General features: G+C 28.4%; 2 protein-coding genes across 2 annotated transcripts; one reads left to right on the top strand and one right to left on the bottom strand.

The window, feature by feature from the left end:
- Positions 1–344: 344 nt before the first annotated feature.
- Positions 345–6,277, bottom strand: LOC137836766 (uncharacterized). Its single transcript, XM_068645493.1, has 19 exons — positions 6,078–6,277; positions 5,891–5,928; positions 5,753–5,775; positions 4,116–4,222; positions 3,976–4,027; positions 3,804–3,888; positions 3,558–3,648; positions 3,043–3,081; positions 2,821–2,888; positions 2,634–2,696; positions 2,451–2,506; positions 2,276–2,349; positions 2,034–2,126; positions 1,840–1,941; positions 1,550–1,630; positions 1,355–1,446; positions 1,220–1,235; positions 862–972; positions 345–761 (listed from the first exon to the last, which is right to left on the bottom strand). Exons 1-19 carry the CDS (start codon positions 6,198–6,200, stop codon positions 651–653), a joined length of 1,425 nt encoding a protein of 474 aa, XP_068501594.1. The 5' UTR covers positions 6,201–6,277; the 3' UTR covers positions 345–650.
- A 2,699-nt stretch (positions 6,278–8,976) lies between these two features.
- LOC137836765 (photosystem I assembly factor PSA3, chloroplastic) lies at positions 8,977–11,307 on the top strand. The gene is made up of 3 exons (XM_068645492.1): positions 8,977–9,362; positions 10,065–10,229; positions 10,697–11,307. Exons 1-3 carry the CDS (start codon positions 8,994–8,996, stop codon positions 11,015–11,017), a joined length of 855 nt encoding a protein of 284 aa, XP_068501593.1. The 5' UTR covers positions 8,977–8,993; the 3' UTR covers positions 11,018–11,307.
- Positions 11,308–18,802: the final 7,495 nt, after the last annotated feature.

Below are 18,802 nucleotides of genomic sequence, written 5' to 3'. Positions count from 1 at the left end.
AAATTGAGCAAATATCACATCAGTGATTTAGGCATGAAATGTGTTAAGCTATCAAGATAAGCACCGTGGGCTATGATTTAAGTAGATTGAAGACCACAAATTTAGTTTAGTCACGAGACGCATATGCTTTTAGATTTTTCTTCCATAAGGAGTCAACTTGGCAATCCAGCATTATTTCCTTGGGTTGGGGTCAAATCCCACTATCAGTTTTATCCAAAAAAAGGATTTGTCTTACATGAAATTTAAGGTAATTAGATGACTTTTTGTTCCAACTGGACACAATTGTAGTACACAATGAATGCTTAGTAGTTAGTAGCCTTAAAAAGGTAGAGACTAGAGATGCATTTTCATCCATCAAGAGTGGACCAATTTGTCATTAACATGAGATTTGATAAAAATTTGCAAGTTGAGACTGCCAACTAGCAGTGACAAGAAAATATTGCTCTCATTGCCAACTACAGCTAAATCAGAGTCTTGCACTTAACCACTGCTATACATGTAATTGATTTTTTGGTGTGGTAACTCTAGTACAACCTTCAGAGTTTCACATTGTTTTCCGTGGACTTACGATTGTGAAAATGTAAGTATACCAAAAGAGGGTGAGACAGAATAAAGAAAAAAAATGCATCATGGTCATGATACATTTTCCTTCATACAGTTGAATTGTACCGTCGCTTCTTCTGTGGTGTTGAATGTACCTGTGTTTTTATTCCATATGTTTTCAATTGAAAATTTTCAAAAGCCTCTGAAATTGCCTGCACCTATAGGATTGCACAAAGCAAGGTTAGTGAATCCAACCTGAATGTGCAAAGCAAAGAAGTTCATACATGAATAGGAATAGGAATAGGATAACTAACTAACCAGTTCTGGCTTTTTGGAGTACACCTTGACTATCATATCTTGGTAAGATGTAGGTAGCAAGTGGCTTACGCGGTCATCAGGTATTGTAAATTTCTCATTGCTTTCATAATCCTGAATACATTATTCAACAAGGAAACTCAATACAACTAGCCCAATTCAATTCTAAATCAAACACCAAAGATAAGGACCAAACTAAAACACTTTAAATGTTTCAATAACTTTCAACAATTGCAGCCCAGTATCCCAGAAGAAGTAATAAAAAACAGTTTAAACTAAAACAAATTAGCCCAGAAACTGTAAAACTGCACAAGGTAAGAGGATTTACTACTATAAAAATATAGTTAGGTAGGTGATGTACCTTGAAAAAGTGGATACTGCCACAGAAACATGCACCATAAAAGAGAAAATAATACATTAGGACAAGATATTAGGAAATTGAAACAAACTAAAGGTCACTGTTCAGGAACCATGATTATTCTTCTTCACTCAATACCTTTCCAGGGGATTATGCTTTCCGCGAGTCAAATCAATGCTGACATTGCAAACAGCTACATCCTCCTCTTTCAGTGTAACCCCACCATTCTTCTGTCAAATGACATATATAAAACAAAATGGAATTCCTCAATAAAGAGAAAAAATCAAAATTATATGCAATTTGAAAATAGTAAGGTTTAACCAGATTGAACACCTGAGAGCAAACAATATCTTGAGCAGTGACCTTCTTAAAATTGTCCAGCATATCTTTTGGCACAGGGTACTCGTTACAAAACTGCAAAACAAAATTCTTCCTTAGATTTAGCAAAACTAAATAATTATAATTTAATAAATACAAAAATTTTAATCACACAAACATTTTAAGCCAATGTAACATGAATTAAGACACATATGGAATTCGTGCCAAACAGCTTGCGAAAATACCACTACCTAATAGATAATTGCAGATAACTATCACAGAAAAGAAACAGGTCAAAAACATGCCTGGTACAAATTCCTCCTTCGAATGCGCAGGATCAACTCCCTTGCTTCCTTTAGTTCTTGACTTGGACTTGTCTCAATGGTTTTAACTATTGTGTCATCCAGCTGCATTTTTTTAAGCAAATTACATTTTATGATTCAAAAGAGCATTGTTAAAATGTTTTTAATACAAGTTCATTTGTACAGGCCCTCATAACCTTCCAGTACTGAGAAGGATCATGTATGCTAGATGAAATCTCCAAATAACTATTAGCGTGAACAAGTGCATCTACTATCATAAGCTCCATTGCCTGGAAACATCAAGATGGGATTAGAAACTGTAAAAACAAGAAGGGAAAGCTTACGGATATTAAATAAACAGGAAAGGGGGGGGGGGAAGGCAGCCATCTACATCTACCTAAAATAAAATAATCTTCCAAACAAAATAACTACTTCGCACCTTCACTTTTGGATGTGTATAAACTGTTCTATACAGATCAGCACGAGTGGCAAACATTTTGTGGATGGTGAGGTCTAGCAAATAGCACAGCCAAGAGCAAAGGGACAATTAGAAATACAATTGAATAGGAAAATCAGAAATGCATTATGAAAAAATGTTGAGGTATGACACTAACAGTCCTTAGCACGAAAACAAATTTCATCATCCAAAACCCACATTGACTCCAATAACCTGTAGGTAAATTACAATTTTAGATGCTAGAAGTGTTACATAACCTTTATTTAAGTTTGCTTTCCAGCTAAGAAGAATTATAAAACAACTTATAAGAATTAATTATTTTTGAAGAGATTCATGAAACCTTTGAAATTCAAAATTACATCCTAGACCACAAGCTCGACAGTCACGGGGAATATAATCAAATCTGCAAAACAATAGTCTCCACAAAGTATTACAATATGGCAGAACACATGCTCAGATACTCAAAGAATACATGAAAAAAAAGATCAATAAACCAGATTTAACTGTTAAATTTTCTGTTTACTTACTTGTCAACATCAATTCCATTTCGCCCATTTGCAACAATATCATACAAGAAACTTTTCTCACTTGAGCTCTAAATAACCAACAATTGAGCAAAAAATATAAAAGAAAAAGGATACATTGGTAACAAATAACTTTGGTAAGAATAAAAAAATGATCCATCAAAACTATTAATAATTATGCCTAGAGAATAGAAAATATAAAATAGAATAAATTAAAAATCTTACCCTTGGAGGAGCAAAGTCAGAGCTTGCCAGTATCATATCCTGCCAACATTAACCACTTAATAGAATGAAGATGCAAACCTCTTTCTACTTTCCATTTATATGAGAGATGCAATATGCTTCTTATGCAGAATAAGTGAACAAATATCTGAGAACATAAACCCGTGCAATTTCTGTTTCAACTTAGGATATCCACGCACAGTAAAGGAGATGGGAAAATGGAAGCTAGAAAACCTTCTAAATCTGTTTTGAATATGTCCAAGGCGAAGCTTGAACAAACATTTCCTAGTGATGACTGGTAAAGAACAAAGAAATACCATGGGTATCTGCACATTTATTACAGTGCTTCCAAACTAGAAGAAAGTTATTTATGGTCTACACTGCCTAATCGCCCTATTTATTACTTACACTAACAACAACTTTGTTAATTTATTTCGGACATAATGTTTATGATCGTTAAGGAAGTGATGCTCAAAATCTAATGCAGGAAAAGAAAAAATGCTAAGCAGTAGCTTTACCTTGACTCTTTTGATCATCTGGGAGTCGACATCAATACGGTGTTCATCAACCATATAATCGACCATATCAACTGACATTTGTTCATGAGACCTACAACATAAAAAAATGACACAAAAAAAATAAGGAATTTACTGACAGAAGTACAACTTTTCTCTGAACATTACGAGGGGAAAATGCAGAGAAAAATGAAGTACATTAGATCATTAAATGCAAAATTGTATTAAAAATGGTAAAAATAAGATTACCAATCGCAACCACTGATAACTTGGGGAAGAAACTGGCGTTCAAACAAGTGACTGAAAGGACCATGACCCACATCATGCAGAAGTCCTACAGAAAATAAGGCATCCGCAGTAAAAATTATTAAAAAACTATATTGGATTAAAATCAACGGTAGTTCCAAGAAACATGAGATACCTGCAAGCTTCACTGTTTGAATATCAAATCTATCAATACCAAGCTCCAGACCCTGCATGATCACAACACAAGCACAAATTAGCATCCTGTCAAAATGACTTTACCTTTAAAATGATAAAATACTTAATAAAATTTTATACCTGATAAGTATTAAGCTTTTCCACACATTGACCAGCTAGCCAATACACGCCAAGAGAATGCTCAAATCTGGAATGCATAGCACCTGGATAAACCATGTTCGTAAAACCTGAAACATAAAAACAAACTGATTTATTGAAGAGATTAAACATACTGAACATTAAAAAGGGGACATCAAGCCATGTGGGCATCAATGGAATGACAGCTTTTGAAGCAGCTTTTTTAAAAATTATATTTCACAACAACTGTCTTCGTGTTACAGGTTACATGAATATGTAAAGAACTACTTCGTAACCAAAGAAATAAACTTAATATCTTCTGAGAGACTAAATGGATATTTAACACAATCCTCGATATATTCTATTGCATCACAAGAGCAAATTTTTTATCTATAGAGATAGATTTATTAGTGCCAGTGGTTAGCAGGGAATCAAATAATCGACATCCTTGTGTTAGTTAGGTCATGACATAAATGCATTATAAGTTATTCAGTTTCCGTCAAAATTCAATTTGTGTTTCATCTCATCTCTGTAACATAATAGTGAAAATTCAGAAAGATCTTTTCTCTACCCTCATGGCACTTTCAACATACTATAAAAACTGGCATATAATAATAACAAAAAACCCACATACACACACAGACACTAACAGATTCACATCCTTACGCAAAAATTGTGTAAAATAATATTGTTGTAAAGCAAAAACAGTTTACCTTATACCAAATTGTTAAGCTATACTCTTGACCATAGTGTCATTTCAATATCAGAACTAAGCTATACTGCAAGTATAAATGAACTTCCAAAACTCTAAAACCTGTTTTATATATACATGCATGGTACCCTTTTCCTGCAAGTAAAACTCATTAAAGTACTCAAAATTTTCACGACACACATGAAAAATGAGTATTGATGACCAATAAATGCATCTTCTTTTGGTATTATTTTAAATTGAACTTAAAACCAAGATCTTGGCATACTTCATTTGAAACCCCAAAGCAGTAAAACCAACTTTCCCATGCAATTCCCCAGCTAGCCTCTTGCCTAAAGGAGAAGCCTAGATAGCTAGCATTTAGAGCAAAATAGCATAACAGTCCAACTAAGTATTTGATAGTTTACCATTCACTACATTCTACCATTTTACGTACTAACCTGATTACACTACAAAACAAACAAATTAAAATTATCACTAACAAACAGGATGCCTGGGAACACTCAAAAATATAATCCACTCATGGTTCTTAAAAGTGGTCCAACACTGCAAACTTGGCAACAATTTCAAGGTCTTTTTAAACTCACCAGGACCACAACTGCGGCTATTTGCCTGCAATGTAAAGGATCAAAACGAAACCATGACCACAACAACAATAACCCTTGAAGATCTTGGTCCCACTCTAACCTAATTTCATACATAAATTCCAAGCATAAAGGTGTTTCATGCTAAGTAGCCCCGCCGTTGAAACAACAGTTCAAACATCTAAAAGCAAACAAACTATTCGTGAGCTCACAGGAAAAATAAAATGCATTAAAAACCCTTCCTAGAATTAGTACCTATCCAAGTGTATTTAATTTCAATTTCAAGCAGCTTATAATTTCTAACCGAATCTCTTACAATAAGATTCAATAAACGATGATTAACTCACCAAGTTGTTTCAACTCGCGAAGCCTGAAACATAAACAAAAAAAAAAACAGAACCAAAAAATTAACAAACAACAAAACATAACAACAAGCTTGTGGAAATGAACCGTTTCACAGAATAACAAAAACGTTTCAAACTCACCTCTGAAACTGCTCAGTGTCTATGAAGTTCAAACTAAGCTGCAAAACCGAACAAAACGCAAAAAAAAAAAAAAATCAGAAAAATCAAAAACAAAAAAAAAAAAACAATAGCGTGCTTCAGTTTTCTTCGTAGCTACAAGCGAATAAGATTCGAGAAACGAAACGATTCAATTGTGGATAGAAATTACGGGATCGATATATATGTTGCCATGGACGTTGTCGTGAACGTGCTTGCAGAACCTGGGATCTTGGCTTGAAGCGACGCCGTAGAAAGGTGGCAACGAAACGTCGACGTTACAATATGCTCCCATCTCTTCCTTCCTTTCTTCCTCTGTTATCAACTCCACACTATCAATTCACCTTCCCTCAGCTTTCAAATTTAAAACAATGCGTACTACTATTTATACTGCAAAAATTAATTAATATATTTAAATAAAAAATTATTAAATAGTCATATTATTACCAAAACATCATTTTTCGTAAAAAAACAAATATTTATTTTTATCTAACTAAACCTTTTTAATGCATTTTTAATTGTGTATCACTAATTATTGGATTCTTACAAATTGCGTTTCCTGTAAAATAACTATTTAATGTACTATTTGAGAATTATTGCTTTTAGGAATATTTCTTTTCTGAAACATTATTTAAAAATGGAATAATATTTCGCAGCTGTCATTTTACATAAAGAAACGTGGTTGTTAGAACTAAAAACGCTGGGTAGTTACACGGTTTGTTATTAAAATCATTAATGAATAAAATTTAAGTAATAATGAGTTTTTTTTTACAAAAGTATTGTCTTATAATTTTATTATGTTTTACGCATCACCAATAATATTTAAATTTTGATTATATTAATATATACTTTATATTGTAATTTAATTAATATATATTTTATATTGTTATTTGAACATTATTAATTATGATTATTTTTTATATATTCGAAATATAATAAAAAAATGTTTCTAAAAAAATAAATTATCAACATGAATAATTAAAAAAATATTATTTAATTTTTATTATGTTTAATTTTGTGAATTAGAATAAATGATAATGTAATGTTATTGTTTACATTATTATATTTTGAAATTGTAAACTTTGTTATTTATTCATTTTATTACATTTATAAATATCAAAATTTTAATTTTTTATTATTATTGTATAAAGTTCATTAAAGAAATAACAAATGAAATTAAGGGATTTAGAAATCCCTAGGAGTATTGAACTATTAAAAAAATAATCCTACTAAAAAAGTAAATGAAATTAATGAAAGTAACGAGTGGTTAAAAATGACTGAAAGTGAGATGAATCTAGGAATCACTAAGAAATAGTAGAGATTTGAAAATTGTCGAAAATAACATAAATCTAAAAACCAGAAAAAGTAACCTGAATTCAAAAAATGACCAAAAAGATAATAAAAAAATAATTGTCAGTGCATGAATTAATAAAAACAAATTTGTTAACGACACTAAATCTACTTGGAAAAAGACATACTCTACGAGTTTAATTATAAAAAATATATATAAAGTAGAAAGAGATTTATGTAATATATAAGAACAGAAAGACTTTTCTGTAATTCCTAAAAGTGTGTAATCAGTACATTTTTGTGTGCAATCCATACAAAATAAAGATTTTAACTTTAAATGAAATATTCCTTCAAAGAAAAAACTTTAAACTGAAGCATATTTACAAAATAAATACGACTAATTATTTTAAGTTAAATCAAAACAATAATATGTACTTGATTCGAATTACATAAACAAGAAAGCATGACATGACAACACAAGCAAAGTATAAAATAATATATTATTAATAATAAAACTCAGAAAAATATATTTATTTTAAGTCCTAATATATTAACATACGTTCCACAGCGGTGACGTAGCGGAATGAGATTTTGATGAGATTTTGCATGAATAAGTAGCGCGAGCTATATTATCGCAGTTCTTAATCATAATTGGTGTAATATATATATATATATATATATATATATATATATATATTATATATATATAAAATCGGTTCTTATAATAATCGGTGTAATATATATTACATCGGTTTTTAGTAATAATCGATGTAATATATGACCCAAATTTAGAGTTTTGTCTTCAATCCCTGCGGCGAAGGGTCTTTCGACAGTCGAATCATCAAATGACAGCATTTTGAGAGTTGTGTGGATCTATTTTGACGCCGACTAGTTCCGCGCCATCATCCATGACAGCGACCGCACGCGGTCCTTGTTGTTAGCGGTGGAGTTGTTCCCGGTGCGTCATCATGTTGAGCGCGACAATGACGATCTTGCTTGGCGATCTGAGAGGGGTCGCGACTCATGAGAACAACAGCTTTCAACCTGACCTTGCAACAGAGGAACTCGTCGCAGAGGCGACGAAGCCAAGATGTGAAGATGAGCGTCACGAGAGGAGTTCTCGGTGGTGGTGGACAAGAGTTAAGAGAAGCAAGATCAGAGGTGCTTCTAAAATCATTATTGTTACAAAATTGTCCTTGCCACGTCATATTTTTTGCCACATTGACAAAATTAAATGTGAGTCATGGTGAACAGGGTGGTAGCAAAACGTTTTTATTCCTTTTATTATAAACAAATAATTAGTGTTAATAAAAAGAAGTTAAGAGAATTTTTATCTCTGAGCCACGTACATATCTTTTCAAACAGACACACAGACAATGACAGTAATACGACATTCGTATAACACATATCGGTGAAATATTTACTAAAAAAAATATTTATTAAATTTTTGACAGTTCGAACATATTTCTAAAAATAAAAAATATATTAATTTTTTAAAAACTCAAATTTATAATATATATTTTTATTATAATTTCAAAAATAAAAAATAAATTATTTTAAACCATGAAATTCATCTTTCTACTAAAAAGACATACACATAAATTATAACATTATAAACATCTCGTATCTGTGGCAATATATTGTGTGAAATGTATGTGTTAGATAGATTTTTACACACTAATTATTATTTTTGGTGCATAAATAAAGTATGAGAAGTGAGAAGAAGAAAGCAAAGTGGATAACATATATAAACGTGAGGCCAAGAACCTCAAACCCAACCACCTTAACCCCTCCAACCATGGTGGTTTTGAAGTCCACTTCACCCCTCTCATCTCTCTCTTCCCACTTCTTCACCCTCTCCTCCCTCCGCCACCGCCACCTCCACCTCCACCGCCACCATGCTCACCCCACCACCACCAAGCCCACTTCAAGAGTCAAACACTTCAGTGTCAAAGCCTACATGGATAACTCCAACTCCTTAGGCAATTTCGCCAACAGGGTCATCGGGGCACTTCCTGTGGTGGGTCTCATTGCCAGAATTCTCAGCGACGAAGGTGGCGTCGGTGATGACCTCGTGGACTTTGCTGAGTTCAGAAGGCGCGTTGGGAAGAAGTGCTCCCAGGCTGATTCCGCTGCCTTCTATGAGTTCCAAGACCGACGAGGAAGGGTGAGTGATCAACCAATCCTTCTCCTCACACCCTTTCATCTGATTTCTGGGGTTCATTCGTGTCAAATCAAAATCATGTCTTTGTAATTGATCAAGGTTGGGTAGTTAAGCAAGAGTTTCACTTTCATAGGTTTCAACCAATCAGAAATCATGTTCAAAACAAGAAACTTGCTTAGTTATTTCATTACAGAACTTAACAATGTAATTTTATTGTGTAAAAAATGTAGGAATTTACACTGTCATGGAATCATAAATTGATGTGTTAAGAGTATTATTTACATTAAGTAGAATGAACTATTTGGTATGTTATTTAAGTTTCGAGACTCTTTTATCTGATATATCAGTCTTTGTTGGTTGAGTTTTCCTTGTATGTCCTAATAAGAATTGGAATTAGAAGTTCACCTATCTAACCTGTGATGATATTTAAGGCAAACCTTTATTACATGGATTAACTGGGTTTTATGGTTAAATTTAAAGAGCTAGATTTCATGCTCAGAACTCAATCTTTTGAGTTTACATTGATGAAGACAGGTGAAATGTTTGATTCCTACCCCATAATCAAATTTGAATATTGATGGGTTGATTTATCCTTTGTTTTTGTTTTGTAATTTTACTTTTGGCATTGTTTTGGGGTAACAATTTTGGTTTTGGTGAGCTAAAGGGGAATGAATGTGTGACTTGGTGTTGGTTTGTTGTGAATAGGCAGGGGATCCTCTCTATGTTCTGTTATGCTGTTGGCTAGCAGCCATTGGCGCAGGTCTTCTCAAAACTGAAGATATTCTAGAAGGGGTCTCTAGGCTCCGGATCTCAAACGACATTGAATTTGAGGAGCAGAATTTCATGGCCTTGATGAGTGAGGCAAAGGAGGTTGGTCCTTATTTCACTAGTTTTGGTGTATCTATCTATCTTTGAAGGTCATTTTGTTTTGATACTATGCTGCATTTGAAGAAGAACTCCACCAGTTTGCATTAACTGACTTAGTTGTTCCAATATATGTTATCTAAACTATGAACAGTAAAATATCACTAAGTACCAACCATATCTGACACTGCAAAGTTGCATACTTGTAAGTTGTAACTAATAGGAATGGTCTAATATTAGGATGCTCTCAAAGAAACCTTCCAAAGGGTGATGGCAAATCCCCATAACAAATCCAGATAAATTTTCATTCATCTTGTGTTGTGAGAAATGCTGTATAGAGAAGAGGAAAAACAAAGTTATGTGGAAGATATTCTTGCTTTCTGTGCCGGTATGCTTGGTGTTTTGATTATGCTGAAGCTAAGTTTTATCTATATGGCACTAAAAACTCTATAAAACTTCATTCCACAATGTAGAGACGGGCAAAGCTAAAGGCTGAGCCTCCTGCTATAGAAATGGAGATTCGAGCTGGGAAGGCTCTTGATGCAATCTATGTGTGTTGCTTTGGAAGGGATGGTGTAGAGGAAGAAGATGAGAGACTGCTGACAGCAATGGTTGGTGCTGTTTTTCCAACAGTTCCACGCGATGTGATCCAGAGCCTTGTGAAAGACAAGGCAGAGAAAGTAGCAGCTGGTGTTGATGATGGTTATGTTTCAGAACTCAAGCCTCTATCAAAAGAAGCTGTGGAAATACAAATGAAAGACCTTCAGTTCCTTCAACAAAATAGTGAGACTTAACAATGAGAAGCCTGTGGTTTCCACTGCATAATATGAAATTATACTTCAGAAACTAAGCTGCTTTAGTCTTTTGGTTCACTCACAGAAAAATGAGGGTCATCTTAGATCACATTCTCTTGTTTTCCAGATCCATATTGAATGTTGGGGTCATAACTTTTTGAAAATTACGAAATTTCATGTAGTTTTTGTCAGCATTATAGATGGTGAAATGAAAATGGTGGTAAATCATGTCAGTAAACAGTGGCTGATATAGTTCTTGAAATGAAAAGCCTAGCTAGTTATTGTATCAATTGTTGAGTTAAGTATGGAAGATGTTTATTTCATAAGATACAAGGACATGTAACTCATTTCTTCAAATTACAAGTGATGCTAATTCCAGAAACAGAGAAGCATATGTGATAACTAGGAGCATCTTTCAAATGTGTATAAAATCATTAAAAAATTATATATTATTGAAAAAGTATATTACTTTGAATTGTTTTATTTTACATAGGTTCCACTTTGTTTGTCCTACTAAACATAAAAATATGCTGATATTAGTTGCATTGAATATTTGACAAAAAGTTTAATCGCACTTTAGTTTTGGTCTTTATATTTTCTCAAGTCAAATCAAATAAATATGGTTCAATTGTTTTTTTTTTTACTTAAAATATTTAATTTTTCATTTCTTTTACTCGATGTTTTACACAAATAAAGTCATTGTTTTTGTAATAACTTACTATAAATGTAGTGGGTACACAAATAGGATAACACTTTACTATTGAGTTTAGAAAAAAATCAAATAATATATATATATATATATATATATATATTATTTCTTCTTATTTTTACATACAAACCCATAACAAATACATTTCTTAATTTAATGTTATGTTATGAGTGATTGCTAACATGATCCTTCATAAAATATTTTTTTTACAATATAATAGAATAATTATTTAAAACTAATTAAATGAAACGAATTTAGTATCTATGAATATTAAAGTAGAATTCTAAAAGAGTAAAATAAATTATGTATACAAAAGTATGAAAATAATAATCAGAATAATAATAAACTTATTCTCAAATATCTTATAAAATATTAAAGAAACATTTTTTACTTTGTGTAAAAAAATTTAAATAGTAAGGTCATGTAATATATGAATAAAAAAGAAAATAATAAAATTATATCTTATATAAAAAAAATAAAAAATAAAAATTTAAAAAATAATAAACTACTAAAAAATCTTATTTAGCAAACATTTACATATTATAAGTAAAAAAAAAAATACTATCACATCAGAAGTTTTTCAATGCAGAATGGAAATATAATCCTAAACTTTTCCTTTCAGTTCCATGGTGTAGGTTTTTCAGGGTATCACATCAATTTCAATTCCACTACAAAATAAAATCTTGTTAAAAGATTTGATACTATTCCACTGCAAGAATCTTGTTATATTTTGGATTCTTAATCATTGCTATTCATAGTTTTATCTTTTATCTTTTCTCTCAATCAATATTACGGATAATTATTTTTATATTTAAAATTATTTTTTTAATGTGTTCAAATAAAATTATAAAAATTGAATTATAAAATATAAAAGTCATTATATTATTTTTTTAGTTATCAAATAAAATATTAATAAAAATATGGATTTACGTGTAAAAGTTGTGTAAAAAGATATTAAAAGAAATCTAACCCAATATAAAAAATAAAAATAAAAAATACAAAAGTCTTGTACCGGGTGTGTTTGGACTGGAAAGTAGTCAATTATGTGAGGATTTGAGTGAGTAGATGTGAGAAAAAAATGTGAAAAATGTGAGTTTGTTTGAATGCGTTAAAAAATATTTATGAAAATTTGTGAAAGATATGATGATTGTGAGAAGGTTTTATTTTTTTAAAATTGTTTAATGTTACTTTATAAATTTATCATTGTCTATTAATATTTTTTAATAATAAAATAAGTTATTTTTTTTTAACATATTTAAAAATTAAAATTAAAAATAAATATATATTAAATATAAATAGATATAATTTAAAATTTATAATTAGAAAAAAATGTATTCAACAATTAAATAAAAACAAAACTTTAAATAATTTCTTAAAATATTAAATATTCATTATAAAATTAAAAAATAATAAAAAATAGATCAAATAGTATATAAATAAAAGATAATATTTTTTTATTATTAAAAATCCTATAATAATGAAAAATATAAAAAATTACTAAAAAAAATATAACATAATTAACAATATAAAATAATTTCAAGACTATTATCAAAGAAAATTTATTGAAGTTTGTAATTAATGTAATATTGTGAAAGATTTTTAATTTTTTTTAAAATATAAGTTTATAAATTTGATAAATAATAAATTTTTAAAAGTTATAAAATAATTTAATATAAAAGAATTTATAAATATATATTAGAATTAAAATAAAAAATAATATTAAATTTAATAAAATTACGTGTTAATAATTAAAATTAATATTTTATTTATTATTTATTTTATTATAATATAAAAATTAATATTAATAATTAATAAAAAGTTATAAATGTAATATATATATATATATAATAAAATATAATTTACATATATAATTATTATGTAATTTATTAATTTTTTAAAACAAAAATAATATCAATTCACCTTTTCTAAAGAAAGAAAAAGTTTTAAACCAAAAATTTGTCTCCATTTTGGTCTTTTCATGCTTCTTCTTTTTTCGTTTTTTGCACTTCAACTTTATTTGCCAATCTACCTCCGAAAACAAACAGGCCTTAAATTATCAGAAACGGATGCAAACAAAACTTTAACCAGAATCTAAACAACCTCACTTTTATGTCCACTCTCTCAAATTTTCTCTCCAAACACACTCTTAATCATATTGAAAAAGAAGAGATGATTTGCGAATAAAGGCAGAGAAAGTTTGCCAAAATTAACACACAATACAGTAAAAAGTCAAAATTATTCTCAATAAATTTTTAAATGCATATAAAATAACACTTTATATATTATATATTTATAATATAAATATAAAAAATAATTTATAATAATATAATCTAATAGTAATAAAATAAATATATTTATATAATAATAATATAAATGTATTTATACTAAAAGAAAATAAACTAGTATTATAAATGTAAACTATGAAATAATAATAATATATTTAAAAATTCAAATAGGAGTAATAATAATAATAATAAATTATAAAGAATAAAAATAAAATTAAATAAATTACATATTTAGTAATAATTAAAATAAATTTATTAAATAATAATACTAATAATAATAAAAGTTAATTTAATTTTGATTTTGATTTGATTTTATGAAAATATTTTATTTTTTTTAAAGTAAATTTGTAAATTTATATTTTATACATTTTTTAAAAAATAAAAATCTTTATTCTATCATAAACAAACTTTAATAAATTTTTCTTAAATCCATTCTAATATATCTTAATCTAAATAACCTCATTATTTTTTACACTTTTGTTTTCAAATCTATTTTTACACTTTTACACTTTCGTCTCAAATCAATTCAAATTCAAATGTCTCGAATACTAACCGATCTAAACACAACAATTAGTTATTCGGTTTTATGACCATCATGGGTTTTTTTTTCGTTTTTACCAAAATGGGATCGTTTTAAAAAAAAAAATACAAATATGGGCAAGTCGTGCCAACTTGACACGATTTTATATTGGCACGACTTCTGCCACGTCAACCCCTGAAGTTGTGTCAACTTGGCACGACTTTGTATATATATATATATATATTTATTTTTATTTTTTAAATTTTTTTGTGAAATTTCTTATTTAGATATTGACTAGTAAGTTATGTAATGTTTAAAATTAATTTGATACATAATTTTCTAAGGGTGTTAGTTTTAAGCAATAAAAAATGAATAATTGTGTATGGATCATGTTTGACGATAATGTAATATATTAATTTGGTTATTAGATTAATAAAAAATATGAAAAACAAAAAAAATGTTCATATTGCAGAATCGAATGTCACAATAAAAGTAATTGTTCGCACAAACAAGCTTGATAATAAAATTCAATTTCAAGTTTGACTATTAATTTTCTCATTTTCTTTACCTAAGTATTTATACCTTCATAAAAAATTTATTTATCAAATTAATTTCAAATATTACATAACTTATAATTTTAATTATAATTAAATAATTATAATATATATTTATTTAAAAATAAATAAGAAATTAAAAAATATGATGTGGACAAAGTCATATCAACTTGACACGACTTCAGATTGACGTGACAGAAGTCGTGTCAACTTCAAGCTGACGTGACAGAAGTCGTGTCAACTTGACACGACTTCTACATATGAAGTCGTTTGACAACGATCCCATTTTAATAATAAAAAAAAACCATGATAGTCATAAATCTGAGTTATTCCTATAAGAAAGTGAAGCATCATGCACACTTCGCATTCTCAACCATGGCTGATAAGATCAGTAGTTTTCAAGACTCAATTCTTTGTTACATTCTCAACTAAAATCAAACAAATATGGTCTAATTGTTAATTTTTTTTACGTAAAATATTTAATTTTTTCATTCCTTTTACTCAGTGTTTTATCAAATTATTTTGAAAAAAAAACACTTTACATCATAATGGGAAATTTCCAGAAATGGTGTACTTTTTTTTATATATTACTTAGAAATGGTAAAATGCGCCAAGATTTATGGGTGAATCCGTCATCATTTAGGTGAGGTGGGTTAATTTTTTGAATATGTAAATTCATAACGGTTTAGTCTGCTTAATGTGTTAACCCAATGGATCACGGGTGAAGTAGGACGAGTTGGCAGGCTAGTTCACATTTTTTTAAAAAAATTTATAGAGGGATCTCATATTTTTGGAATACAAATTTGTGGTGGTTAATGTTTTATATAAAATTTTATTTATAATACTTTCTTTATACATTATTTGATTCATTGAAGTATTGTTAATATTTAATTTATTTTGTTAAACATTAAGTTTTCTTTAATTAAAATATTAAAATTTGATATAATTTTATTACTCTTTCTTGTATTTTTATTGTAAAAAAAAAATATAAATGATTATAATCAAGTAAATAGATTTAAAACAATATAAAGAATGAAAACAAATTGAAAAATGAGAGGTCAACTTTTCATCCCACCTTATGAAAATGCGGATTACTATTTCCAATCAACACAATCTTGACAATCGGATTAAAAAATTATTAAATTGATATTTTCTTGAAAATATTACAATTATCCTAAGTATGTTTAAATGGTATGACTTCATATAATATAAGTTGTGCATAATAAAGATGACTTTGTGACCGATACAATTTTAATATTAATGGTAATGTGGCTGTTTATGTGATAATTTGTTATAAATGTATTGAGCACACAAACAAACTCCCCTACATACTTTAGCGTTGGATGAGAAGAGTTTGATTTCTTAGTTGAAATTATATTTGACCAACACAACTTCCATGTTAATGATAAAATAATTATTTATGTGGTAACTTACTATAATGTAATGTATATGGTAAGGAGAATTTGACTTCCTAGTTGAAGTAATGTTTGACCAACATAACTTCAATGTTAATGGTAAAAGTCATTGTTTTTTATTAACTTACTATAAATGTAGTGGTACACAAATAGATTCGGATACACACTTTACTATTATTGAGTTTAGGAAAAATAAAATAAAATATATATATATAATTTTTTTACACACAAACCCATAACAAATACATTTCTTAATTTAATGTTATGTTATGAGTGATTGCTAAAATTCCTTCATAAAATGTTTTTTTACAATATAATAAAAAATTATTTAAAACTAATTAAATGAAACAAATTTAGTATCTATGAATATTAAAGTAGAATTCTAAAATAGTAAAATAAATATGGTAAATAATATAATAGTTAAAACAAATGATATATACAAAAGTATGACAATAATAATCAGAATAATAAACTTATTCTCAAGTATCTTATAAAATATTAAAGAAACATTTTTTAATTTGTGTAAAAAAATTTAAATAGTAAAGCCATATAATATATGAATAAAAAATAAAATCCTATCTTATATAAAAAATAAAAAAATAGAAAAATATTTTAAAAAATAATAAGCTACTAAAAAATTTATTTAGCAAACATTTACATATTATTATTAATAAGTAGTACCATCACATCATAAGTTTTTCAATGAAGAATATGGAAAATATAGCCCTAAACTTTTCCCTTCATTTCTCAAGTGTAGGTTTCTCTTGGCATCACATCATTTTCAATTCCAATGCAAAAATAAAATCTTGTAAAAGATTTGATACCTTGGGTGGTGAGTTACTCCTGCAAGAAACTGAAGCAACTCTGCATATTCTATCTTTTCTCTCAACCAAACACTATTCTTTGTGCAGGGATTGTCATGATTATAAACTTCTAAAATCAAACACCATTTGTAATATTTGTTATTAAAAACACACAAAATAAATTTTCTTTTTATTCTTTTATACCACTTAAATAAGGAATAATGAAAGGCATACAGGGAAGAAGGAAAATTATGTTAGATTGGATCATATTGATTAATTTTTAAAATAAAATGTTAATCCTATTTATTCTTGACATATGAATAGTTGATCACTTAAAATATGCCAACACTGAAATAAAACAAATTATAAGGAATAATTTGAAAATTTTATTTAGGATAAAAACAACACATACAAATTTATTAAAAGAAAAATACATACCAGTCTTCATCAATGATTAATGTATCGCTTAATTTCGTTGTAAAAGTCATAAGTTTAAAATCAATTACTTAAAAAAACTTGAAATTTATTAACATAATATAAAATTTAAGACTCTAGATATTAAATAGGACCCTGAATCATAATAAAGAAATATATTTTCTATTTTAACAATATCAATCACAATTAATTAAAGTATGAATATTATAAAAAATAAATTAAGACATTGTAAAATCACTATTACTATATAACCTACACCCAAAGAATAATGAGAATAATTTATTGTTTTAATATCAAATCAGAAAAAAAATATTAGGTAACATAAACAACCACAATTTACAAGAAAACAAATATTATTTAATTAATCTTTTACTTTTGGATAAATAGTTTCGATTAGATTCAAACAAAACCTTGATTTGAACGAGTTAGATTTCGACCACGATCCATCATATATAAGTAATTGTAAAGGGAGGGAATAAAATAATAAATTATATCTTATATAAAAAGTTAATATATATTTATAGAAAATAAAAAACTTAAAAAATAATAAACTACTAAAAAAACTTATTTAACAAACAATTACATATTATTAATAATAAGTATTAACATCACATCATAAATCTTTCAATGCAGAATATGGAAAATATAACCCTAACTTTTCCTTTCACTCACAAGTGTAGGTTTCTCATGGTATCACATCAATTTCAATTCCAATAAAATAAGATATTGTTAAAAGATTTGATATGTTGGGTGCTGCAAGAAACTGAAGTAACTATCATATTTTGGATTTTTAATCATTGCTCATACAAAATGGATAGTTACTTCAGTTTAGGACAAAACGTGACAGATTTCAGGTTAAATGGACGAGTATTCATCTAAAAAAAAAATAAAACAATTTCACACACAAACGAACCTTCCTATAAGTTCAGGCAGTGATGAATAAAAAATTTATTGGGAATCTTATGGAATGAATCTGGGGCTGAAATCTCAGCCAAAACTCAATAGACACGATGACGAATGTCTGGTAAAAATTTCGTACCAAAATTACCAAGGACTAAAGCGTA

Source organism: Phaseolus vulgaris, chromosome 4 (assembly GCF_000499845.2).
Source record: "Phaseolus vulgaris cultivar G19833 chromosome 4, P. vulgaris v2.0, whole genome shotgun sequence".
In the NCBI taxonomy this organism is placed as follows: domain Eukaryota; kingdom Viridiplantae; phylum Streptophyta; class Magnoliopsida; order Fabales; family Fabaceae; genus Phaseolus; species Phaseolus vulgaris.
The sequence above is the reverse complement of the archived record's forward strand: the minus strand, read 5'-3'. Positions and strand labels throughout refer to the sequence as shown.

Excerpts from the sequence above, each read along its gene's own strand:
- LOC137836765 (XM_068645492.1), top strand. The coding sequence starts at position 8,994 with ATGGTGGTTTTGAAGTCCACTTCACCCCTCTCATCTCTCTCTTCCCAC. Across the intron at positions 9,363-10,064 it reads TCCAAGACCGACGAGGAAGG|GCAGGGGATCCTCTCTATGT; the intron begins GTGAGTGATCAA and ends TGTTGTGAATAG. Across the intron at positions 10,230-10,696 it reads TGATGAGTGAGGCAAAGGAG|AGACGGGCAAAGCTAAAGGC; the intron begins GTTGGTCCTTAT and ends TCCACAATGTAG.
- LOC137836766 (XM_068645493.1), bottom strand. The coding sequence starts at position 6,200 with ATGGGAGCATATTGTAACGTCGACGTTTCGTTGCCACCTTTCTACGGC. Across the intron at positions 4,223-5,752 it reads TCGCGAGTTGAAACAACTTG|GTTTTACGAACATGGTTTAT; the intron begins GTGAGTTAATCA and ends TTTATGTTTCAG. Across the intron at positions 3,082-3,557 it reads AGATGATCAAAAGAGTCAAG|GATATGATACTGGCAAGCTC; the intron begins GTAAAGCTACTG and ends TAATGTTGGCAG.